The 27,106-nt window shown below is 34.8% G+C and overlaps 1 protein-coding gene and 1 non-coding gene across 3 annotated transcripts in view; one reads left to right on the top strand and one right to left on the bottom strand.

Annotated features, from left to right (window-relative positions):
* Positions 1–27,106, bottom strand: part of PRR16 (proline rich 16) — a 307,448-nt gene that overhangs the window by 71,910 nt on the left and 208,432 nt on the right. Inside the window, exon 2 of one of the 2 annotated variants that reach the window (XR_004183809.1) lies at positions 26,004–26,903. Coding sequence is in view for 1 of the 2 variants with exons in the window: in XM_003900030.4 (XP_003900079.1) it covers positions 26,148–26,903 (756 nt within the window). In the remaining variant the exon portion in view is untranslated. Of the gene's footprint in view, positions 1–25,544; positions 26,904–27,106 lie in introns of those variants that run through there. The other variant, XM_003900030.4, reaches the window with a different exon arrangement.
* Positions 7,335–7,478, top strand: LOC116275201. The gene has a single exon (XR_004184145.1). It is a non-coding gene; the product is annotated as a U4 spliceosomal RNA (small nuclear RNA).

Here is a 27,106-nt window from a genome sequence, read left to right as displayed (position 1 = left end):
AGTCAGAGGTGTCTTACATGACATAGATTTTTTCCACTTAATTAAGCAGCACCACAGAAATGGTAAATGAATATTAAACTCTAGGTTTCACTGCAGGATGTGAATATTAGATGGGAAAATTTCATGGAAATATTATCTCATGCATTAGTGAGGCACATTATGGGATTTTTGAAACTCCTCCACTCTCAGTATGAACTTTCAATAATGTTCCAAGAAGTGTAGTGCATTATAAAGATGATGGGTTGAATCCACAAGGCATTTATCTTTTGTCTTAATCACAATAAATTTTTAGATTGAGGAGGGAAAAAAGCAGAATATTAAATTGCTGCTACTTTAAATTTTTAGTACTGAATGTAAGGCTCAGTTAACTGTATAAAGCAAACATCACTAAGTATTTCTATTTAGATTCTGATATTAAAAGATAAAACCTCAATAGTTGTTTATAAAGTTTTCGTTGTGACATTCAAATTTAATTAACAGTCTCTTGATGCTAGACAGTGTGATTTATTTTCAAACACTGATTTATAAGGAGCACAGATTCACAGAGAGTGGCAGATGAGGTAGGATATTACATCAGATTCTTCTCAAAGAAAATATAGCACAATGCTCAGATTAGCCCTTTTTCCTTTTAAGTCAAATGCCATCATCTTTCTAGATTATTACCAGGCAAGAAGAAAAGGACTGCATATGTGACAGACAGCATTGTTATTTTGTTTGCAGCCAGTGGATAAGTAGAAAATTGAAAATACACAGGTGTAAGAAGTAGCTTTGTGATTTCTATGCAAATCTCTTCTGCATGAGTTTATTAACCAAATCATCATTTTCATCAGCTTCTTTAGAAGGTTTCAAAAATAAATAATCAAGGATAACTAGAAAATATCAGAAACAATGACTAGATCAGAACTAAAATATATGCAACTATAAAATTTCCCTTTAGAATTATTTTTCCTCTGGCTAAAGACATATGCAAGAATCTGCCACTAGTTAGAAATCTTTATTTTATTAATACATGGAAAGTGGAGGAGATAGTAAATAGTTAAACCTTAAAGTGTTTGTACTTTTTCATCCAATTCTATAACTGAAAATGTATTCCAAATTATTAGTGTAGAAAAACATTTTTTAGTAATAAATTCATCACAGCATTATAACAAAACAACTTAACATCAAAATACTTGTCAAACTATGAGTGACAAGGTCATGAAAAATTGTTAGATTGTAAATTCACTGAGTATATGAGCCACATCCATCTTCCTCACCTGTACCAGCACATTGCCTGGTATAGACTAAATGCTAAGGAATCCTGATTCATTCACTCACTCCTGCATTCTACTCATTCATTCAAGGACCGTGATTTTTGTTTGTTTTGTTTTCTTTTCCTTTTTTGAGATGGAGTTTCTCTCTGTTGCTCAGACTGGAGTACAGTGATACAATCTCAGCTCACTGCAATCTCTGCCTCCCTGACTCGAGTGATTATCCTGCCTCAGCCTCCCGAGTAGCTGGGATTATAGGCGCCCGCCACCACACCCAGATTTTCGTATTTTTAGTAGAAATGGGGTTTCTCCATGTTGGCTAGGCTGGTCTCGAACTCCTGACCTCAGGTGATCTGCCACCTCGGCCTCCCAAAGTGCTGGGAATACAGGCGTGAGCCACCATGCTCAGCCCCCATGTATTAAGCCTTGCATCCATTTCAGGAACTATGTGAGCCACTGGTGGTACCAGGCAGATTAAAACACAATTTTGTCTTTAAAGGGCTAGGGCTGGTGATATGGTTGCTGAAACAGCTGGGGTAGGAAAGAAGAAAAACATGTAAAAGGGTGATAAAGTGCTAATGCTCCTCAAATACTGGTTTATGGAGTAGATCGTGGAAATATATATATCCTTGACAAAATGAGAAGGGTTGAAAACAAAAGAGATGGAATTCACTTGATTCAAAGAGCAAGAGGAAATCAGGGCTGCTACCTGAGAAAATCAGTCACATAGGCAGGAAGACAGAACTCTGCTGGTCACAGAGTCAAGGAGGGTGGGGATTTAGAAAAGGGTTTGACAAAGAAGGACCCCAATAAATATATGTTGAGTAACTGTAGCAAAGCCGTGGGAGAAAATGATTTAGTGATGTACATTTCCTCATGTTGTACAATTTCTGGAGCTGCTTTTTCTAGACTCTCCTGATTTGCTGTTGTTGTTGCTGTTTAAATTTGTAATATGAATGCAGATGAGATATATTGGTGGCTGAACTAATCCTTGCCACTGCTGAAGCCTAAACCCTAGTTTGATGTTCAGAATTCCATAAAGGAGAGAGATTTTTCTGGTGCACAGCGAGCAAAAGGGGAGTGGAGTTTCAACATCTACTCTGTAGAGAGAAGGCCTATGTGAGCAAAGCAGCCAGCCTTGATAAATGTCTCCCCGTATGATTTCTATTTACTCTTCATCTGAGAAGATATTGAGGAGGGGGACAGCAGTAAACTTCCCAATATACTGTATCTCCTGAGATGTCCAAACATAAAAAATAACGAAAGAAAAAATACCAAGCAGTTTAAGTTATTTTGATTTTCATACATCCCACCACTGCTTTTACTTTCTTTATTTGTTTTAACATGATAATCAGACTATCATAGGGCAAAATAATTCGGTATTTGAAATTTGAAATGAAATTCAGAAATGAAATTGCAGAAGGCATTGATAAAAATTTTGTTAAGATACAATAGTCCTCAACAGAGATCATATTAATACATATGAAGAATTATCATCAAAAATATTTTCATTCAAGTTTGACTTTTGAATGCACCTGTGAAAGATTCAGTTATAGCTTACTTAATACCCAATTAAGCCATAAATAGAATGTGTGTGTTTGTATAGTTTTCATTGAGTAGTAAGGGCTACGAATGTGAAACATTGAAATAATAAAAGCTTCCATGGACTTTTCCACAGTGCTTTGTGCCACTCATAATAAAATCCAATAATTAATTTTAGAATCATCATTCAGAATTCAAAATGTATTTATTTTTTATAGTGTCTGTAAATAAAGTTTTATTGAACACAGATCTAAGTGTAGAATAGAAAACTATAAACTCCCAACAGAGGAGATGATAACAGAAGAGAAAATCTAGATGACCTTGGCTACGACTACGACTTCTTTTTTTTTTTTAAGTTCCGGGATACATGTGCAGAACTTGCAAGTTTGTTACATAGATATGCGTGTGCCATGGTGGTTTGCTGTACCTGTTGACCTGTCCTTTAAGTTCCCTCCCCTCATCCCCCACCCGCAACAGGCCTTGGTGTGTGTTGTTTCCCTCCCTGTGTCCATGTGTTCTCATTTTTTAACTGCCACTTATGAGTGAGAACATGTAGTGTTTGGTTTTCTGTTCCTGTGTTAGTTTGCTGAGGAGGATGGCTCCCAGCTTCATCCATGTCCCTGCAAAGGACATGATCTTATTCCTTTTTATGGCCGCATAGTATTCCGTGGTGTCTATGTACCACATTTTCTTTATCCAGTCTATCATTGACGGGCATTTGAGTTGATCCATGTATTTTCTATTGTAAATAGCGCTGCAGTAAACATATGTGTGCATGTGTCTTTATAGTAGAATGATTTATATTGCTTTGGGTATATATGCAGTAATGGAATTGCTGGATCAAATGGCATTTTCTGGTTCTAGATCCTTGAGGAATCACCATACTGTCTTCCACAATGGTTGAATTAATTAACATTCCCACCAAAAGTGTAAAAAATCTCTATTTCTCCACAGCCTCGCCAGCATCTATTGTTTCTTGACTTTTTAATAATCTCCATGCTGACTGGTGCGAGATGGTATCTCATTGTGGTTTTGATTTGCATTTCAGAGTTGAAAATGTAAACAAGGTTGTCACTTACAGGAGTTATACACAGGCAACCAATAAATTTCTATACCTCCCACTCCAAATCAATTTTGGCAAAAGGTAATTTTGATCACAGTACTTTCTTTCTCAGAATATTAAATTAGTTCAAATTATATATTTCACATTATGTTCTTTTATATTTGATTTTAATAAATGTTCTAATAAATTGCTCAATATTAATTATCAACTATAACAATCACACTTAGCATTTTGGCTATTTCTTTTAGTGAACTTAATATTATGATTTAATATCATATTATAAATATATCAAGCACAAAGAAGAAATCGTTTTCCTGAAAAAAATTAAGTTACGGAATTTTTCCTTATAAATTGTTTGCTGATTATAAAATATCAAGTATATAAATCTAAGAACACTAGGAATTTTCATGTGTCTTGGAAATGTATCAAAACTTTGAACAGGGAGCAGTTTTCTAATATAAATCTGGTTTTTGATATAGGAGAACCACTTGGAAAAAGATTGCTTTGAAAGTTAAAGTGCATTCACATGCTTTCATGGCACTCTGAATATATTCTTATTAATTAATTGTACTATTACATATTTAAATGCTCAAATTGTTATAGTAGCCATATACTATTAATCTTAACAATTATTAATCTTAAAATTATCATATAAAAAGATGTACTATGAAACAAACAGAAAAAGAGGAAAAACTACTGAGGAAAAGGCCTTGGTTCTAACTCTGGGTCACTGTGGAGCTATGAAAACTTGGGCAAGCTACTTACTGCCTTTCAGACTCAGATTATTTGTCCACAATATGAATGGTTTAATCACACAAGTTTTAAAATCAAAACTTCACAAATTTTCTGATTGTGAATTGCTGTTTCCCACACATAATATGGATTTTACTACTTTTCAAAATGGAGAACTATAAAGATCAAGAAAAAAATGTTTTCATTTTATATTTACTGTTTCTTATTAAAAAAAAAAAAATTCTTCTGTGTACCTGAAAACATGTCTGGATTAGTCAGGATGTTCTTTCCCTAGCCCATGAAAGGAAAGTTGAAAGCCTTGCATATGCACAGATTATAGATATACTATGCTACATTTATGTATCTAGGTTACAAGAGTCTGAAAAGAGATTTTACACATACGTGAAATTATGCAGTATTTTTATTTCTATGTCTGGCTTATTTAACTTAGAATTGTGCCCTCCAAGTTCATCCATGTTGTCACAAATGGCAGTATTTTCTTCTTTTTTAAGTAATATCTGTGTGTGTGTGTGTGTGTGTGTATGTGTGTGTTTGTCTGTTGTGCCTCACAATATTTTATCCATTCATCTGTCCATGAGCCCAGGTTGTTTTCACATTTTGGCTATTGTGAATAATGGTGCAATGAAGACTGGAGGGCAGATATCTCTTCAAGTTACTAATTTTATTTCCTTTGGTTGTATATGTATATGCTAGGTCATGTGACCGTTCTATTTTTAACTTTTTAAGAAACCTCTATATTGTCTCCGATAATGGCTGTACCAATTTATATTCCTATCAACAGTGTGCAAGGGTTCCCTTTTCTCAGTACTCTTGCCAACACTTATCAATTGACTTTTTGATAATAGCAGCCAACAAGTACAAAATGATAACTCATTGTGGTTTTGATTTGCATTTCCCTAAATATTAGCGAAGATTAGTGATGTTGAGCACCTTTTCATATATCTGTCATTTGTAGGTCTTCTTTGGAAAAAATGTTAATTCAGATCCTTTCCCCATTTTAAAATTGGATTTTTTTTCTTTTACTATTGAATTGTGTTTCTTATATATTTTGAATATTAAACATATATGTATATACCTGTGTTAGATATATAGTTCACAAATATTTTTCCCAATCTGTAGGGCTCCCTTTCATTTTGTTGATTACTTCCTTTGCTGTGCATAGTCCTACTTATATGTGGAATCTAAAAAATAAAATGAAAGAAAGAAGAGAAAAAGTCAAATACATAGAAACAGTACAACAGTGGGGAAGATATGTATAGATGTAGGTCAAAGAGTACAAACTTGCATTTATGTAGAATAAATAAGTCTAGAGATCTGATGTACAATAGGAAAACCATAGTTAATAGTATTGTATTATTGCATATTTTTTATTGTATATTGAAAATTTGCTAAAGAGTAGATTTTAAGTTATCTTACCACGCACAAAAGAGGTAACTACAGAAGGTGATGGGTATGTAAAATTGCTTACGTGTAGTAAGCATTTCACTATGTATACGTATACCAAAACATCATGTTGTATACCTCAAATTTATGTGATAAAAAAGTCTGAATTTAGCCCAGCCATCAGTGATATACAGAGCACTAACAACATACAATCAGAAACTTGTTAATCAGAGGAAAAATATAATACACAGGTGGTCAAATTAAGGCTAACATAATAACTGCCTTTCCTCTCACTTCAAATGTCCATAGGAGGGGCTCCACAGAGTAACATTCCTGGCCTCTCTCTGTAAATCCCTTATCCCTCCCTGTAAAGACAAGTGCAAGATATCTGGTGAATTTGGAAGAAAGGAAGATCATTCTTGGCTTAAGCTCTCCCCTTTGCAGATCATAGACTCTCTCATGGACTATCTCTTATGCACTACAAGGCTTGAATCTATAATAAAAGCAGGATTTTGTCCAGCACAGCTTCAGGCAGCTTCAGAACTGGTGGCCAAGTGGGTCCAATCCAGGAAAGATGTATCTATAGGACTATATGGCCCAGATCACATATCTAAATTTTATGAGTAATAAAGTGACATACTGATTAATATCCTTCTGCTGAACCTTTGGGTAAATCTCAGATAGTTCTTAATCAGCATAGAGTAGTAGTATTAATCTGGCAAGCTAAAATCATAGAAAACAGCACATTAGACACCTCATATTGTTTTCATTCCTCTATTCGGTCTTCATCCAATCAATCAGGAGAAAATGAAAGAGACAGACATGATTACGACTCTACACTGAGTCTATACTCTGGTGGGAGAAAACAGAAAAAAAACAAGTAAACTAGAAGTTAAACAATTGTAGTTGTGTTAGGCAGAATGATGGCTCTCCACAGATGCCCACATTCTAATCCCCATAATCCATGAATATGCTGTTATATGGCAAAGGGGAATTAAAATTGCAGATGAAATAAAAGTTGCTAATCTACTAACCTTGAGATGGGAAAAAATTTTTTCTGCATTATCCAATGAGACCAATATAACAAGAGAATTTTAAATGTTGAAGAGGAAGGCAGAAGACCCAGAGTCAGAGTGATACAATGTGAGAAAGACTTAACCAGTCTTTTGCTGCCTTTGAAGATGGAGGAACAGACCAAGGGCCAAGGAATGCAGGTTGCCATTAGAAGCTGGGGAAAAAAAAAAGGGAGTGGATTCTCCACAAAGGACCATAGCCCTATCAATTCTTTTATTTTAGTCCAGTGAAACCCATTTTAGACTTCTGTGTATAAGAATTATAATACAAACTTCACAAAGAGGCAGTATTATACCCACTGAGGTTTATCCAAGGTATGATTCTTGCTAATCGAAAACTTTTCTCAATATCTCACCATGATGACTTGAAGTCTGATATTTGACACTGGCAATTTCTAACAATCACCATGGGGCTGAATTTTAAAAATAATAATAATACATTTGTGTCCTTTTAAGCCACCAATCTTGTCATACTTGTTACAGCAGCAATAGATAACTAATACAGCAGCAATAAGTTCTATAGAGACATCTGTAATAACAGACTAGAGTGTAACTTGGAGTGAGGTCGGTGAGCTACCATGCATGTGGTAGTTCAGACAAGCTGGCTAAAATTTTTAAAAATATTTCTAATTTTAATCCTTTTAGAGGGTCTATAAACTTTCCTGCTGTTCACATGCCTCCATAACGAGTATTTTTTTTTCCACTGGATATTATGGGAAGAGTAGCTAGAGCCTATGAGGTTTTCAGTAACCAATAACAACTTTGAGATCCTCCCCTTTCCTCCCACTAAAATGATAATTTTTTTAAAAAGCCTTGTATGTACTGTGCACCAGCCGATTGTACCACTAGAGCTATGATGCTAAACATCACTAATCATCAAGAGAAATGTAAAATCATCAGGGAAATTCACAAGATAAAAAGATATCATTTCATCCAAGTCAAAATGACTTTTATCAAACAGACAGAAAATAACAAATGCTGGCCAGGATATGGAAAAAGGGGAAAGCTCATATACTGTTGTTAGGAATGTAAATTTGTACAGCCATCATGAAAAACAGTATGGAGAAGCCTCAAAAAACTAAAAGTAGAACTACCACATGATCCAGCAATCTCACTGCTGGTTATATATCCAAAAGATAGGAAATCAATATATTGAAGACATATCTACGCTCCTGTGTTTATTGCAGCTCACAATATCCAAGATATAGAATCAACCTAAGTGACCATCATGGATAAACTGATAAAGAAAATGTGATATTTAAATACAAGGGAATATTATTGAGCAATAAAAAGAATGAAATCCTGTCATTTAAAGCAACATGGATGAAACTGGAGGTTATTATGTCAAGTGAAATAAATCACACACAGAAAGACAACTATCCCATGTTCTCACTCATAGGTGAGAGCTGAAAAAAACCTGATCCCATGAAGGTAGAGAGTGAAATGTTGGTTACCAGAGGCTGGGAACGGTAATAAAGAGTAGGGAGGAAGAGGGTTTGGTTAACGGGTACAAAAATATAGCTAGATAGAAAGAATAAGCTCTAGTGTTTGATAGACTAAGAGGAGACTATAGTTAACAATAATTCATTGTATATTTCAAAAAACTAGAAGATCTAGAATGGTCACAACATGAAGAAATGATAAATGTTTGAGGTGATGAATATCACAATTACCTAGATTTGATCATCTCATATTACATGCTTATATCAAAATGTCACATGTACACCATAAATATGAACAACTAATGTGTATCCATATAATTGTTTTTTAAAAAATAACATTGCAAAATAAAATTAAGAAGCTTAATTGCATCTTAAAAACTATATTTTGGAACGCTTACAATTAACATTAACCTGAGAGAAAAACACCGTACAGGGAAACATAAATTGTAACCCTTCCAAAATACAGATTGAAAGAACTTCATTGGAAAGAACTTGTTGATTGTAGGACTGTGTTTGGAGGTGCCTATAATTCAGACTCCATAATCATGGTAGAAACAGTATCCTTATTTCAAGATAGCCATGGTATTTCTAAATTGGTATTTGCTTCTAGAAGCACAAGCATTTTACCAGTGCAAAACCCTCAAATACCATCAACTTGTACCAGGCCACTTTGAGTTTAAAAACAAACCATCACCAAAATAAATACTGTTTAAATCAAGCCATTGTTTGGTTTAAAAATATTATGCTAAGATCAAGGGATTTTATCTGGTGTTTCATGTTAATAAAACTGTTTCTTTCATTTTTTTTTTCCCAGAAAGAGCCCATAATATATACAATTACATATAATTATAAGAATTTTTAAAAAGAATGTTCCAGGCCGGGCACGGTGGCTCACGCCTGTAATCCCAGCACTTTGGGAGGCGGAGGCGGGTGGATCAGGAAGTCAGGAGATCGAGACCGTCCTAGCTAACACGGTGAAACCCCGTCTCCACTAAAAATACAAAAATTAGCTGGGCGTGGTGGCGGGCGCCTGTAGTCCCAGCTACTTGGGAGGCTGAGGCAGGAGAATGGCGGGAACCCGAGAGGTGGAGCTTGCAGTGAGCCCAGATCGCGCCACTGCACTCCAGCCTGGGCAACAGAGCGAGATTCTGTATCATCATCATCATCATCATCATCATCATCATCAATAAAAAGAATGTGCCAAAGAGTAAAGATAAATTCAGAACATATTTTGAACAAACAATAAAACTCTTTCCTGCAGAGACTTCCTGCAAGTTTTGGCATCATTTGTAGATGATCAATTAAGAATGGCCCAGGGATTCCACCATAACCAAGTGCTAATTTAAACTAAATGCATTTAATAGTGCTCAGGAACCTTCTTTAACTCTGCTCTCTATTTCCACAAACTCTTAAAAAAATTTAAGTTGTGCATGTACACTTAGTTTAATTCTGGTCTCCTTTGGTAGGATTGGGTTCTGAAACTGACATACTTAATCCACGAATATCTTTCTTTAATGTTTACATAATTTGATAATTGCTTTGTACACTTACTTCATAAAATTACAAGTGTCTCCTTTACACTTTCCCTTTTATTTCCTCAACATTAATAACATTTTTAGCTTTTCCTGTCTGACGTTTACTGGAATATTCACATATTCAAGTAAAGATGTTTTGAGGTAATTTCATGCAAGATATCCTAAGGAAATAATTTCCTGACAATTAAAATCCAACCAGGAGCTCATTACTGCTTTTATAAAAAGAGAATAAAAGCAACTAATCACCACTCTGTTGAAAAGTTGAGATAAATAACTGCTAGCCATAACTAGAGCATTTGATTTAACTTTTAAAGTTTTGGATAAATTCATTACTACGAAGAGGAACTTTTGTCTTTCATGTAACCTAAGATAAAGAGCAGGAGTAATGAACAACATTGACTACTTTATAGTAAATGCATGACTGGGAAAGGCAAATGTACAACCCTGAAGGCTACTAAATTTAGGAGATTTAACTGGGATGAGAAAGGTGTTTTCACTGTCAGAAATACTGACAAATTAGATAGTTATAATTTGTTACATTAAAAATCAAGACAAATTATTATGGTGAAAATATTTATCTTTTCATGTACACTGATCCTGTACAGAGAAAATATACACTTTTTTTTTTCATTCTCAGAAGCTAAAAGCTAAACAGTAATTAAATGAGATGAAGACTTCTGTCTCACTAGGCCATTGGTTTATAGCCCACCACCCGGATCTGATCCCAGGATGTTTTCCCAGCTGACAAGCCTCATCCTCATATGCAAGTGAATTGCCCCTTCAGAGCACCTGGCAACTTTTTCATAGCGTGTTTCCCTTAAGGTTTTAATAAAAGAAATTCTCTTTACTAACAATTGAAATAATTGTCTTTAATTGTTATTTTCTTCTTCACCTATCAAGAATAGTGTCTTAACTCTTGAGTAGTGCAGAACAAATTTTCATTTAAGAGGGTAAATGGAAATTTCCTAGAGCTATGTCATAAATATCCTAAGAGACTCATGTGCTGTCTGTAAGAAACCATTATTAAAAACATGGAACATAACAGTCAGGCAGATTATATGGCTCTTCCTCCTTTAAAGCGTCATCTGTTTTTAAGTCAGTGAAACATTCCAGTTGTTGAAAGCCATAGAACATGTAGCTTACAATAGTTTTAAATGAACAGAACTTCCTTAGAGAGAAGTTTATTTTTCCAAAAGTATCTAGAAGAGCTTTGGGACCCACTATGTGACAATCCCTCCTATTTGGGCCAGCGTTCTCCTCCCATGGAGGACTTTTGTAAGCCTGAAGTGTACTGGTAAGGTCACAAGCTTTGGAGCATATCAGAATTACGGTCATGTCTTTACTCCGTCCCGTAATAGCTGGGAGACTAGGGCAAGCAAAAGTAAAACCTCCAAGCCTCAGGCTCTTAGTAAGTAACTTTAATGGTGAACACGATGGCCTTCACAGTCCCCTAAGCTCTTCTAAATGTTAAATAAGACTACAAGCCTCTGACATCCCTTTTCTTAGAGCAGTTTAGAAATCCTTCAATTGTAGATTTTCCTTGCTCCTTTGAGATGTAGTTTTTCTCCCAGCCTCTTTCCAGTTTTACAACCTAGGAAGATCTTTCTCAATCTGGGAACCATTCCTTTGAAATGTAATCATCAAAAAAGATAGTGTCGCTATATATAAACTCCCTATATCCCAGTGTCTATCAGAGGGTAAGAGCTTAACTTTAATAAGTGGTCATTAGCAAACACAGATGGCCTAATCACATTGACCAACCTCCTTCCCACAATAGCTTACAGCAGCGGCAAAAACAGCCTGTCTTTTGTCTCCATGAAGTTGAGTTCAATCTTTCTCCCTTATTGAACTAATCTTATCTTGACACCGTTTGAATAAAATCTTTCTTGTCTGTTTAACCTGTCCTATGCAATTTTTATTTTAAAAGAGTTGTTATGGGAATAAAAGTAACATATGTAAAATACTCAACATTGCATAAAATGGTTGTTTAATAAATGTTACTTTTTCTCAGACCCCTGTCTTTCGAACCACAGAATTCTCTGAATGGAGATCCTTGAAAACACAAAATGTCTCTTTTCAAAGATCAGGTATAATGGTGTGATATGGCAGTTGAACAACTTAAAAAAAAATTCCTTGTGTGTTTGCTGTTTTGTTAAATGAAGAAACAGACTGAAGGAGCATATCAGCAAGTTCTATTTCTATCCACTGAGCCGGCCTGAATGGTGTGCACATTAACGCCAATAACAATGACGGGACTTTGACGGCTGCAACCTGGCCAGAAAAAGCAAAAGGTCTTCAGCTCAAATATTAACATAAATTTCAAGCAGAGAGTGAAAATGTGTCCCCAAAGTCAAACTGCTAGTTTCTTCTTTAGGAACTGACAAAAATCAAGAGGTAAGAATATCTACATGTCATTACATCAGGAGGCATGGTGATGACTTGCTTAGCAGCTATCAAATGTAAAATCGTGAAGTCCATCTTAATCTAAAGGTAATACAGAGTTAAACCAGAGAAACCCTTCTTTCAAGTAGTTCTTTGAGCACAAAAGAATAAAATTGTCATTTTCATTAATGTGGTGTCTTTCTCGTTATTATTTACTGGGATCATTTGTAAGGCCATTGGAAGCCATTTTTGTACCCATTTAATTAGACTACATGTCTCTGAACTTCGTTATATGACTGTTAAAGCACAATGATGAAAGATACAATGTGAATTTTTGAGTAAATGGGTTTTTTCAGAGGTTCATTTTCTGTTATGCAATAAGCAACTAGTGATGTACCAAGATCTTTGCTGTTAGAATAATTCATATTTTTTAGGCTCTCATGTGTTACAATTTTTTTTCTATCCACATCATCCTGTACCAGGCTCCAGTTCAAGTTTATTAACTGACAATATTTATTTCTACCAATAATTACTACAGAGTCAGAGAAGAGCACTGTGAATTGTTTATACTTATTGCTATCTTTCATATTAACTATACATTCAAATATACATAATGATCATAATGAATATAATGTTGTTGTTATTAACTTATATCCTGAATGTCAGAAAATGACTTTTATTGCCTTAGCTAGAGACCACAAAAACATGAGAATAAATTAAAATTAAAATTTTGTTAAAGCCAGTGTGGAAAATATAAGCTGATTATAAAGAAAAAACATAATGAACAGAAAATATCATTTGGATATTTGATATTGAAGAATATCATTTTCCTGAACACTGAAAATTGACTTCGATTTCCCTAGAATAAAAATTTAAAAGATTAACAGATAAAGTTTTTAAAAGCACATGTGGAACATACTAAGATATATATGCTTATTATAATTTGTCAACATGATATATAGAAAAAATTTGAGGGATATCATGAAGAATATAACATTTCTGACAATGTTGGGATATTTTATTGGATAGTTTAGCTTAACTGCACCATCAGAATATCTGAATAAAAGCTATAAATGAATAATTTTCATATAATTAACATAACATTATATATACATAATCATTTCAGAATTACTGATACCTAAGCATATTACTGATACCTAAGCGATATTCTTTGAATGCAAAATATTAAGACTTCACTCTTTTTAACAATTTATTGTTGAAATGTATTCTCGTTTTTTTACAATGGACATTGAGCCAGTGAATCACAGAAACTTTAAGTGTTAAAGTAATGCATGGAAGTCATATATTTCCCACTCTAAACTAATCTTAAATGGATCTCTAGCCCAGGAATTACTTTTTAATACTATATTAAATTAAAAAAAGGTTGTAATGCTCCACATAAGCTTTTTAAAATATAAATTTCTAGTACATTCTTGTCTTTTACACATATGGTGAAAAAAACGCATAATAGGCTTCATAAGTACTGATTCTATGCTGTCTCAATTAGGATAAAATAATAACAGATGTGCCATTCTCTGTATTGTGTTATTTAATTATTATTAATTCTGCTGATATACTAGAATCACCTGGGTCATTTGAAGTCTACTGATGTCTGAACCCACCATAAAGAGATTCTGATTTAATTGGTCCAGCTTGGGAAACAGGGTGTGAAGCTTCCCAAGTGATTCTGATGTTTAGGGAGGATTATGATTCATATTGGTATATAACAGAAAGCAAAGAAATAAGGCTCTTGAGTTTTAAAATACTCCTGAGTACATTGGTGCTCTAGTTTCTATACCATAAAATGCTAAGAATTTTTAGAACATATATTCTTAGATTTGCTCATCTCTCCATCTGGAAAATAAAATCGTGTTCTCTTTGGTGCAAATAGTACAACATTTATATAGAAACCCTGCATTCTTTCAGGTTTGCAACACATCCCTAGGCCAGGAAAGGAGGGAAAAGAAGAAAACAACCTCAAGCCAATGATGTCAGTTTCCCACACTCATAGAAACCAGGCCTCCCCTCCACCCATCTCTGCCCATTTCCAAGATTCCAGATTGGATGGGAACTCAGTTTTTCATAGCACTATCTGCTCAGAATCTAGAAGGATCTTTTATCCTTCTCCACCACCAACAAAATTTTTGTTTCCCATACCCCTTTTTTAAAAAGCTCTTTTCTACAGTTTAGAAAGGAGCCTGTGTTCTCTTAAGAGAAAGGCTTCTTATGTTAACTTCTGTGTTTGAATTTTGACAATGGAAAAACAAAGAAACAAAAGCCCAAAATTCTGTTTGTCTACCTAAGTCCAGCTGTATCTTCAGTATCTAAATCATTATAGAAAAGCTCCCAAAATACCTAGAGACAGCACATACTGACAAATCCAATTTCATCTCTGTGTACAAAAAATTGGGATATATTATGTAATTGGCAGCTATTTATGTGGGATTTAAATTATAAGAAATCCAGAATAACTTTCCTCATTTCATGGATTAGGAAATCTATGAGGACTAACCTTTATAACTGCATGCTAAGTAAATGTCACACTTTTTAACTATCAATAAAAAAACTCTCACACAGAGAACCACAGACATAAAAATAGTATTTTCAAATCTCACTCCAATCTCTTCAAACATTGCAAGGAACAACACATTAAAGAAAAGCAATAGACAAAGCCATGAGAATAGGAAAAGATAATCAATAAAGCATTTTACATCTGATTGTTCATTCTATGAATTCAGTAAACAAATACATATTGGGATGGCAGCTGTATCTTTACCAAAGTGATTTCATCAAACACAAAAGAAAGAATGCTGTGTATTCAGTGCACATGACGGCACTCCACAGGAAATGAAACAACATGAGGTTTCAGTTCACTAGGCTTAGAAAATAAATTTGATGTAAATGCTGAACATAACCATACTAAAACTATCAGAATTTTCTCACTGGGCAGAAAACTCATATAACTTTGTGTGTTTATTCCAGTAAGTGGACAGGTTTAGGATGGTTTAAGGAGAATGCCATCTGTACAATTCCAGTTGCAAATTGTATTTATCTCTTATATTTTTATCTTTGTATCTGACATGGAGATCATTTGCCAGCAGGGAGTACTCATTCTTGTCCCACCTACATCACCATAGTGATTGGGATGGAGTTTAGCATGAGATGGATCTTTAAATGCATGAAATTGAATGACTAAATATAAACCTAACTAAAAGCCTCATCCTCATGGGAACATTTATACAAGGGACCTGTCTCAGAAATCCTTCTTATCAGCTATTTGCTTCTGAGAGGAAAAAGCAACTTTTTCTCCACATAAAGTCAGTCAAAGTAGAGACTATCTTCAAATTTGTTTTCCTTTCAAACTTGTTTAAAAAAAGTAAACATAAATATTATAATCTAAGTGATAAAAGTGTAACTAAATCTTCATGCATTAATTTAAGGGCCTAACTTTTATTTTCTTGGTTCAGGTCAAATTTTAAGTACAATATATTAATTGCTTATTTCTTTCATAAACATTTTTATTTATTTATTTAAATAGACAAAACATTTATATGTATTTATCAAGTATAACATGTTTTGAAATATGTATGCATTGTGGAATGGCTACATTGGGCGATTTAACATATGCATTACTTCACATATATTTTTTGTGGTGAGTGTATATTTCTTAATTTCATTTTCCACTTCCTCTCCTTCTTTTTGTTGAGCACTTTCTGAATATGTTACAGCATTTTACATCATTAGCTCAAATTTTCTTGTTACCTCTTCTGAACCAAGATTCAGATTCTAACACACCACTTTGTAGCAGTTCATCTTCTCTAGAGAACCACTTTGTTGGAGGAAATAGGAATATAATTTATCTCAAATGAGGAAACTTACATTTCTGTGCATGTGTTTTCACAAGTTTATTCAGCCTATTAAGAGGTCAATAAAGTGAAGGAATTCAATTTAATCATTTTACATTTCTTCGACTTTATTTACCCTATAGTTTCTTGTTAGTAAAAGTAGGTATGGTAAGTGTTGCCTTTAATAATAGTGCTAATTTAAGAAAATATGCACACTACAAAACTATATTTATTTAATTACCAATTATTTTTTCTCTATATATTTTTGTTTTGTTTGTGAATTTTTACCTGTGTTGTACTCGTTATACCACTGTGGGGTTTTTTGTTTATTTGTTTTTTGTTTTTTTGAGATGGAAACTCACTCTGTCACTCAGGCTGGAGTGCAGTGGCAGGATCTCGGCTCACTGTAACCTCCGCCTCCCGGGTTCATGCCATTCTCCTGCCTCAGCCTCCCGAGCAGCTGGGACTGCAGGCGCCCGCCACTACGCCCGGCTAATTTTTTTTTTAAATTTTTTAAATTTATTTATTTTTTTTAGTAAAGACGCGGTTTCACCATCTTTGCAAGGCTGGTCTCGAACTCCTGACCCCGTGATCCACCCGCCTCGGTCTCCCAGTGCGCTGGGATTACAGGCATGAGTCACCGCCCCGATTTTATATATATATGGTTAGAATAGATTTTTTTACAAGTTAGGATAAGATTCAGATAAATGGTGAAAATCTACAGAGCAAGGCTTCCAAAACGAAGTTATTTCAGGCTGGGTCACAAGTCCAGGAAAAGGTGCAGCAAGGCATGTCAGGGGAACAGTAATTAGACTACTCAGGTGGAGCAGCCTTCTCAGGTTTGGGGTCGCTAGATTGGGAGATTATAAAGATAGAGTTTGAGGTGTTTTTGTTAGGACTGCTAAGCCCAGAGGTAAGAATTTTAAATAACAGACAGTCCTAAACCATCAACATTTTTGGATTGAGATGAAATGGTGAGAGGAAATTTTCTCTGTTGGGTATTGGCAGGATGGAGTAGAAACTAAGGCAAGAGGTAGGCAGGTGGCAAATGCAACTTTCAGAAGGCAGACAACAAAAGCCCATCTGAGGAGAGTCATTGGGAATGACTTTACAAAGGAAGACATGGCAAAAAGTTAAAATTACTTAGATTTAAAAAAAATGAGAGATTGAAAAGCTAACTATAGCTGAAATTTGGAGTTTAGGTAATCAGAAAAATTACTGAGAAGTCATATGGAGGAGCTAATTTTAATTCCCTAATAACCGATAGATATGTCCACTTAGAAAAAGAAACGTTTTATAAACCCAGAACTTCAGTACTGTATTTTCAATATCACATAAGATAGTCATTATTTGATACAACTATAAAGTTTTTAAAAGAAGATAAAATAAATCCATCCAAATACTCCTTTTTTGTCATAAAGAGTGGTTTGAACTGGTAGAAAATAATAGTTCCAGATGATATTTTTGGACTTTTATTGGCAATATTCATACTGGTGAATGTGTGAAGCCATAAATCACTGTAACCATAGGACTCCAGTTCTCAGTCCTTTTGAAATGCCCTTCACTGAAATACGTATTCAGATATATCACAAACTTTTATTAAAGCAAAGCAGTAGTTAATGCTTGGTCAGAATTTTTAAAATATCACTGATAAATTAAGTTTTAAACCATAAACCTAGACTTTTTTAAAACAAAAGATGATTTATTCTTATATGAATATTTTTAGAAGATGCAAAGATTACTAGTGTATTAGACTTTAGTTTCACGAATTATATTCTAAATACATTTATTCATGTGCTATTACATGTTATTGTAATTAAAACTAGGCTATACTTGTCAAAACAGTTTAATAAACCATACTTTTTGGTTCAGTTTTCTTAGAATTTTATCATGTTCATTTGCTGACTTCCTAATTCACAAAATGTAATCCATCAAAAATGAGACTTCTACAAATGAATCAGTAAGGTTCTAAGAAAATCATTAGGCTTACCTGATAATATAAACTACAAAAATATCTAAGTAAAGTGATTACTTTATAAATAAGATGAAAACAATATCATTAGCATCAACTAAGGCAAATAAAAAACAATCCACCATATTAACAAAGAACACGAATAATTTGGTAAGAAGTATCACAAATTAATAACAATGATTTGTATTTGTTCAAGGTTTTACTCTTAGTATTTTCACATTTATTAAGTAATTAGGGCCTCATAACAACGTGTTGTCAGGTGGTGTCCTTCAGAGGAGGAATGCAGGGGAAATTGTTAGGAAACTGAGTGGTAATAGAAGATATACGATTAATGTTACTAGAGAAATACATATTTAGAAATAAAATGTGTGAAACCACGTAATTTGAGGAATGAGTACAGGACCAAGACCTTGTGAAGGATTAGATAAAATTAAGCAGGGGTAATACATATCATTTCTATAAATGTTACTAAAAGAAAGACATGGGTTGAGAAAGAGTTGAAGTTTGAGTAAATAAACAGAAAATACAACTGACCTTAACTATGTGTGTAACCCATTCTGTGTTAGCAGAAGAGCTTTTATCCCATGCAAATAACACAGTAAAATTTAAAGCAAAGCATTGAGTAAATAATAATTTCCTATGAGAACATACATAGTCTAGTTAGCACCAATCTAGAAGATATTATAAAAGTTTGGAACATGTTTCTGACCTCTGCAAAGAATGAAATAGAATAATTTAGTGGCTCTGTCTATTCAATAACTCTGAAGGTTGCAGACTTGTTGAATCCTGAAATTGCATATCCATGTTGCCTCATCCATTTTGCATTTCAGCATCGCTGTCTAGGAAAGAACTAAAGCTTGTAGTCCTATTGCCTTAGAAGTTCATCTGGGGTTTGTGTAATTGTAGCATCCTTCTGTTGATATTGTTTATTACACTGTAATGGAGTAGTCCTGGTAATCTCAAGATACATACTTAGTGACCCAACAGCCCCATTAGGTAGAAAGAGTGGCACCGTTATCTATACTTTAAACGAAATCTCAAACCTGGTTGAGTAATTCTATCAGGAGCACTTAAGATCTGGGAGAAAGGCCGGGCGCGGTGGCTCAAGCCTGTAATTCCAGCACTTTGGGAGGCCGAGACGGGCAGATCACGAGGTCAGGAGATTGAGACCATCCTGGCTAACACGGTGAAACCTCGTTTCTACTAAAAAATACAAAAAAACTAGCAGGGCGAGGTGGCGGTCGCCTGTAGTCCCAGCTACTCGGGAGGCTGAGGCAGGAGAATGGCGTGAACCCGGGAGGCGGAGCTTGCAGTGAGCTGAGATCCGGCCACTGCACTCCAGCCTGGGCGACAGAGCCAGACTCCGTCTCAAAAAAAAAAAAAGATCTGGGAGGATCGAGACTCAAACACAGACTTTCTTGTTTCAAATCGATATTTTGATCCTAATATATTGTCGTCCAGATTAATATTATATATACATATATCATAATTTACATCATCATGGTCCTAAATTTCTGTAGTACATCATGATATTTATTTGGCTATTCTGGAGAGATTAGTATGTATCTTCAAATTAGGTTTATGTAATATTTGGGGGACAATTCATTTAGGAACCTAATTATAATTGAAAGATTATTTATTCAGAAACTTGCCAACTGAAAATTTAGTATGAAATTCTAAAGTGTTTAACTTAAAAATGCCTGTTGGTGACTATTCTCAGATAGAATTCAAATATGGTTGTTAAAATTTGTAAAAAAAAACCCTCAATCCTCATCATACTAAATGTTGTTAATTCCTCCTGCTAAGCTTTTAGCAGAGTTATAGTAGATTCATTTCTATCTGTGTTTAAAATAAAATGACATCCTAGTTTATGGTGAGATTAAGTGAGCATGAGGTAATATAAAAAGAAAACAAAGTCTTCAAGAGTCTATAAAATATTCAGACACTAAAAAATTACCCCTTTGAAACTGCGATGGCTATGACTTGGGCCCACACCCATATGCAGATCTCCTTCCATTTCTGGGCATATGGGGACTACAAAAAAGCCATGTGACTAGTTTTGGCCAACGACACATGCAAGGGCGTCAAAGCACCAATCTTTGGTGCATAAATCTTAACTGATGTAAAAGCATCAATAAGATTCTCCAGTTGCCCCTTACTATGTTGTGATGATCCTCGATGAGAATGTTGGATTCCCAGGGTCAACACAGTCTTTACCAATGAATAAACCATTTGAGAGACTCCTGCTCTGAAGATTCTCCCAGGTTCAGGATGAACTCTGACAGAGTTCATAACAAAGAACTCAGATGTTTCTGAGATACTGGAGTTATTTGTTACCATAGCATATAGCCTAGTCTATCTTAGCTAACACAGAAATACATTTATTTTTCTATCTTATATCTCCCAACAGCCTTCTAAGGCAAATTCCAGAAAACGATGACTTTCAACCCTACAGATTACCTGTACACAATGCAGGATCGATGTTTTAGGTGCTGCTGAAAGATGGTAAAGAATATGGATTGTGGAGGCAGACTGCCTGCCTTATAATTCCGCTTGACCACTTACTGGCCCTAAGATCGTGGGCAACCAGTTTCCAAAACCGCAGTTTTCTCATATGTAAAATGTGGATAATAATTGTGTCCAAGACATCGGGTCGAAGGAAAATATGATGTTATGAGGAAAGGTTTTATATTCACGTAAAACCCTTAGAAGAGTGTTTAGAATAAAGTAAGCCCTTGATAAGGATTAGATAGCACGTATCTTGCTGCCATGAATCCTGACCCACTTGAGGCACACATTGTTTTATTTAGCTGGTCTAAAATCCCTTTGAGTGGTTAGGATTATTGACAATTACATTATGAAATACAGGGAAATCATATCCATAGCCTAATAACAAAAGTATAGAAATGCTTTTATTAGAGAGAGTTTTAATGCACTCTTTAGAGGTTCCATGGAGTAGATCTATTGCTACTTTTGGCTTTAGGGGTCAATGTTAAATAGATGAAATTCACAAGTGAAACACCAGTGTATGATAGTGACAAATTCAAGGTCAATGGCATAATTCTATGGAATCGGAACTTCTTAGGGAAAAGATCCAAAATAATAGTCTTTGAACTTAGAGAAAAAAACTAAAAGGTGAAGCCACTGGTAAAATACATGAGAAAATGAGGCTTGCATTATTCAGCAGCTCGTTCATTTTAGATGGTAGCTAAATTGCCTGAAATCCCTTTCATATTCTGCAAAGATCAAACACATTAAGAATGTCAAAACAACATTGGGTAACCCCTTTCAAGTGTCAAAATAACTGATCGAAATAAAGGAAAGATTTACAAAGTTTGGGGCTATGAAGAACACAATTAAGGGGCAATACTGTGGAGAGAAAAAGCATGGTGAGTCATGCTGGCAGCACAAAATGCCAGGCCAACACTTATCAAGGGGAAAATTTTGGCAGAATATTGAAACTGAGGTCTGGAATTACTCCATTTGTAAATAAGTGTACTAATTCCTATGTTATGTATTAGTATTAGAGATATGTTAAGTTTGAGAAAGAAGTTAATATTAGTCTACCTATATTTGATGAGTCTAGAAATTATAAATTATAAGCAATATTTCCTCCTTATTTTCCCTTTGTCTTTACACAATTCCATACCCCATGTCGCCTTAACCACATTTTAAAGAGAGTTATTTGTAAAGCTTCTTTATATTACACTTCAGGTTTTTTTTTTCCTCCCGATAGATCAGAATGGTAAATCCAAGTGCTCAAATGAAATGACAGCTTTCATAATTGCTACTCCATGAAGATATGACTAATTGCAGTTTTATGTTCAACACTACTGTGTGCCCTAACCATAGCATCACATCCGCCATTATTTCAGAATCATGTAACTCGAATAATTCGAAAACTCCAAAATGTTTACTGTAAACATTTAAATGTGTCATAGCTACACATTGACCCAGAAAATGTGATGTGATTTTGTGAAAATGTCTAGTAATTGTCTGATGCTGGGCACTTTATCTACTTTCGTGATATGGCTTTTTATAGAACTTTATTGCTCATAAATCATTTCCCCACTTAGAAATCATCAGTATTTTATCAAAGTACATTGCAATGTAATCTTTTGCTACAACTTGGAACATAGGTTATAGCAAGATGTGCTGCCGACAGAGAATTAGAAGCAAGAAACAAAATCGTCAGGATAATTACAAGACTCAGCATCGCATTATCACATACAATCCATGGAAAAAAATTCAGTCAAGGCAGTGATTCACGACTTGATCACACCATTCCTTGTGCAATTATATGCAGAACTATGCAGACTTTTCTTCATGGAGCATCCAGAAAGAGCTATAACTAAACTCTGTAGATTCAAGGTCTTGTATAGTTTCAGAGACTGTGAGTAGCTGCTACTCTGGTCATGCTCATCTGTCCACAGAAAGCTATATCAACTGTATTATATTCCTTTATTCATTGAATAATTAGGATGCAGTTATAATTCAAATACAGGATAATTTAGGTTAATTAAACCACTTCTGCTAATAGTAGATTCATTTCTTCCAATATTATTCAATGAATGAGGGAAGAAATGGATATAATAACATAAATTGGAAGAGTGAAAAATTTCTGTTTTTGTATGCCCTTGTATTTTTGTGAAGATATCTTTAGATTTGGCTTAAGCATGACCTTAAAAATATGTTTTATTTCCCTTTATAACTGCTACAACTATTGGTAGGTGGAAGATAACATTGGTCAATTTTTATTTTCTTTTCATCTTTCATCAGTAGAAATACAACAAACTCCAAAAATGGGAAAATCTTTGTCTAAAGTAAAACAAAACAAAACAAAACAAAAGAAAAACAAACAAAAAAAACCCCCGTGTATTCCAATTTAATTAATGAGTACCATGCCTTTTGAAATATGCCCTATTTTTACAGTATGAATAGAGATTATCATAAGAAGTGTATTACCATTTTACATTTTGTGGAAACGTCACCTTCAAAGGAGTGTGAATGCTGGCTCTGTGGTAAACACTATGTGTAAATAAAAGTGTTCAAATGCACATTGTTACCAAAATGCAGTCTCAAGTATTTGAGGAAAACATTTCTGTTTATGGTCTTTAGGAAGAGGAAGTATGTACTCTATTTTATGATGATTTAATGGATGATGTGTAGAGCTTGCACTTCAACATTTACATTTTGAAAGCAATGTTGGCTGATTACAAAAACTGTGCTGCCACTTATGACATTTTAATTATAAGTTTGCAGGCAAATATTATGATGCTCTATGTTAACTGCTTTCTGTTTTACAAGTTTGTATATATGTAAAACTGTAACTAAGTTCCAATGAATGTGGCAATATTATCACTTGGGCAAGAAAACATATTGGTACAATATATTCCATGCATTAATAAAAAATGAAACAGCATGGAGTAAATAAATTCAAAATAAGTCCTAAGACTGTTGTAATCTAACATTAAATGTTGATTATGAATAAACTATCATAAAAAAGTAAGGTCCTTATTAGCAAGGTCAAAACTATAACATTTGGGGGATGGTATTTAACTCAGATTTCTAAGCCAGTAGTTAATTATTTATGTGTTGAATAAAAACAAATGTAGTTTTGGTATATGTCACCAATCACACAGAAAAATATGGTCTTTCATGGAGAAGGTTTGCCTATACTTAGAGAAAGAGAAATGGATTTGGAACTCTGCAATTGTTTCTAGGCGTCTGGCTCAATGTCTTTACTCAACCAACTTGAATGTTTCAATTTATTCATCTTGCTTTATTGCAAGGAAATTATCTGTTCTGTGGGTGATGTGTCATTGCTAGAAAGCTCTACCTTGGGATCAGGTTTGGATCCCAGACATCGAAAAGTGTCACAGTATTAAACTATAGGTTGATTATTAGGTCGCAGTAACTGGCGGAAGATGAAAGATGAATTGAAGAAAGAAAACTGCATGTTTTCTACAACTGTGTATAATATTGAACGGTCTAGCTCTTGATAGACATGTGAAACGAAGTAATTATTTAACCCTAGAAATATGATAAAACCCTGGCTTTATTTATATCAAGACTAAATGCATGCATTGAAAAGTTAAGAACATATTATTTTGGTATTTAATAAGTCTATTATTTATTTACCTGGCTCATATCTATTAAACTTCTTAATAATACAGATAACACATTTTAGATTATGGCCTTTCTTGATTATGGATCTATGTTTTGTAACTTTCCGATTATTATATGTCTGATTATTTTGCTTTCATTATCTTTATGTCCAACATCTATGAAACATAATGCATGCTGAGTAAATATTTAACATGACATTCTGTTTTTTACTCATTTGATTGTTCCTTCAAAAGAGAAGGCCTATTTTCTTTTTGTATTCCATCTAAAATATATAATCATTTTTAATAGGAAGCTGTCAAAAACACTATTTAAATTACCATGATCTAGCTTGAAAAAGGCAAGAAAGAAATATGATTGAAGGCTACCTCCCTGTGCAAAGATTACAATTTTGAGAGCAAAAGCCAAATATTCATAAAAGCCATCGGATTCTGTATCAAGTTGTGCAATAACTACATTTCCAGAAAAGATGACTCCCTCTACTCTTACCACTAAATGAACCAATTTTGTTTTCAGGAACCTGTCCTCATCATAACTGTAGGGGAGAGAAACTCATTTCCAGCTCCAGGACAACATATCTCATCAATTGAAAGGAATGCAATTGGAAGTTAAATTTGGCCCACGCGTGGGTAAAGTTTCTTAACCCAGTAGATAAGACTGAAGAGGAGGATTTTTAGTTGATGTTAGAAGGAAAGATTCCTTCTCTTTCTTTTAGAGGACAGCAACAGCCCACGGTATCTTTCAGCTCTGAGGGGGAAAAACGTATGCCCAATGCTGAACAGCTCCTGACACCAGAAGCATTCAGATTTCCCCCTATAATTCTCCTGTAAATGTGGGTTCACTTGGGGAGGCAAAGAGTTTGCTAATGCAGGAGGCAAAACACCCTACAGCCTCAATGTAATCGTTTAGGGTCCATCCTGGAAGGTTGCTGAGTATGAGGAGGGCTTGGCAACATAGGGAGAGTTCGACAGAAGGCTCTTGAAGTACCAAATGGAAATATAAAATATGTAGTGTGTAAATTTCTATTTATGATGTGGAATATGATATTGCATTTAGAAAATTCTGATATACACTCACTGTAACTTCTCCAAACTCTGTCAGATTTGCTGCCCATTTTGAGGAATGTTAAATGAGATTAAATGAACCACTACTTCAGTTTAATTCTGAGGAACATTTGGTTTTGTCATTATTTACTATTGTTTATTGATTTAACAGTATTTCCACAGACCAAAGTATTTTATTACATGTATAGCTGAGCACGTAATTCATAATTGTATAATATAGAAAATAAACTTCTTGGTATTGGCCTCAGCATTTAATAATGAAAAACTAGTGACAAACATCTTTAGAAAAAAATAATAAAATAGTCCTTCAGTATTAAAATTTCCTAGTAAAAAGCATTAGATCAAAGTTAAGAATATGACATGTTAATGCATAGATGACTTAGGCATAAATAAAATGAATCAAATCCCAGCTCTTATAGTAAATCAAAATAGGTGAAATCTGCAGGTTCACAGTTTGTCATAGGTCAATTGCAAAAACAATGCATTCGTATTTTTCATCATTCTGAGGTTTTTAATGATACAACATTTAAAATAATGCATACCCAGGATATAAGCAATGTGCTGCATACTTACCAGGTGATTTTTATGCCACTTTGCTGAATGCAGGATTAATATATTTGGGCTTTTTATTGCTTGAGTAGAAAGTGCTCGTTACTTATTATTTTATGTTTATAATATAGAAAATTTAAAAAAAAGCATTTTTTTAAATGGCATACATCACACGGTTGTAGTGGTTGATTTCCTCAAGATCGTCTTCTGTGGTTTTGGTGCAGTGGGAGGAGGCACAGTTGCAGGTCTGACAGGGGGGAAGCTGTTACTGTGGCTTATTCCCATTCCCCCATTTTCTAGTGGGAAAGGAGGGAGATGGGGTGGAGGAGGGAGGGGAGGGCCTTGGTGAGGAATCTTTCCTGGTGGGTGGACAGGTTCGCTGTGTAAGTGGACCTCCCTGTTTTTTATGTTATACCGGGTATCACAGTCAGGACAATAGCCATGGTACTGTACTTTTTCATTGAACCGAACTCGTTCTCGAGGCCCTGCCTGGGGACATCTGTCTTTTTCAGGTCTATGCATCAGAGGCTGAACTGGAGCCTTGTCCAAGTTACTGTTGGGTATGCAGCAGATATCTCCATTTGGAATTTTGTTAGGTCCACCTGGTAAGCCTCCATTTCGTAGAAGGGTGCCATTGGTCTTTACGGGATTGGCAGTTGGAACCACCCTTTTGAGGTCTTCACACTTCACAGGTGTCAACCGTGGAGGAGGTGGTGGAGGGTTTGGCTTTCTCAGGACCGTGAGGATAGCAGATGGGTGTGCTGGGGGTTTAATAAGCGGTGCATTAGCCTGCACTTTGATCTTCTCTAGGCTGGAGGCTGTTGTGCCACTTGAACTACTATTCAGCGTGTCCGTTTTGGAGCTGTCAGTCATCTCATCCTCCAGCTGTAGGTCAGAGGTCAGGGTGTCAATCTGGTCAACCACCTGGTGGAAAGGACAAGGTAATTGTTTTGAAGAATGACCCAAACAAAGTATACTAGAAACAATGTCTTTTTGTCTAGGGGAAATCTGCTATGGAAGCTTTAACTGATATTGAACTGAGCATTCCATTGCTGCTTGATGTTTTCAGTCAATAAATTTACAGAATATTGACCATCACACAGAGGACCAACTGTTTGATAACATAA

This window comes from Papio anubis, chromosome 5 (genome assembly GCF_008728515.1).
Source record: "Papio anubis isolate 15944 chromosome 5, Panubis1.0, whole genome shotgun sequence".
Classification (NCBI taxonomy): Eukaryota; Metazoa; Chordata; class Mammalia; order Primates; family Cercopithecidae; genus Papio; species Papio anubis.
The sequence above is the reverse complement of the archived record's forward strand: the minus strand, read 5'-3'. Positions and strand labels throughout refer to the sequence as shown.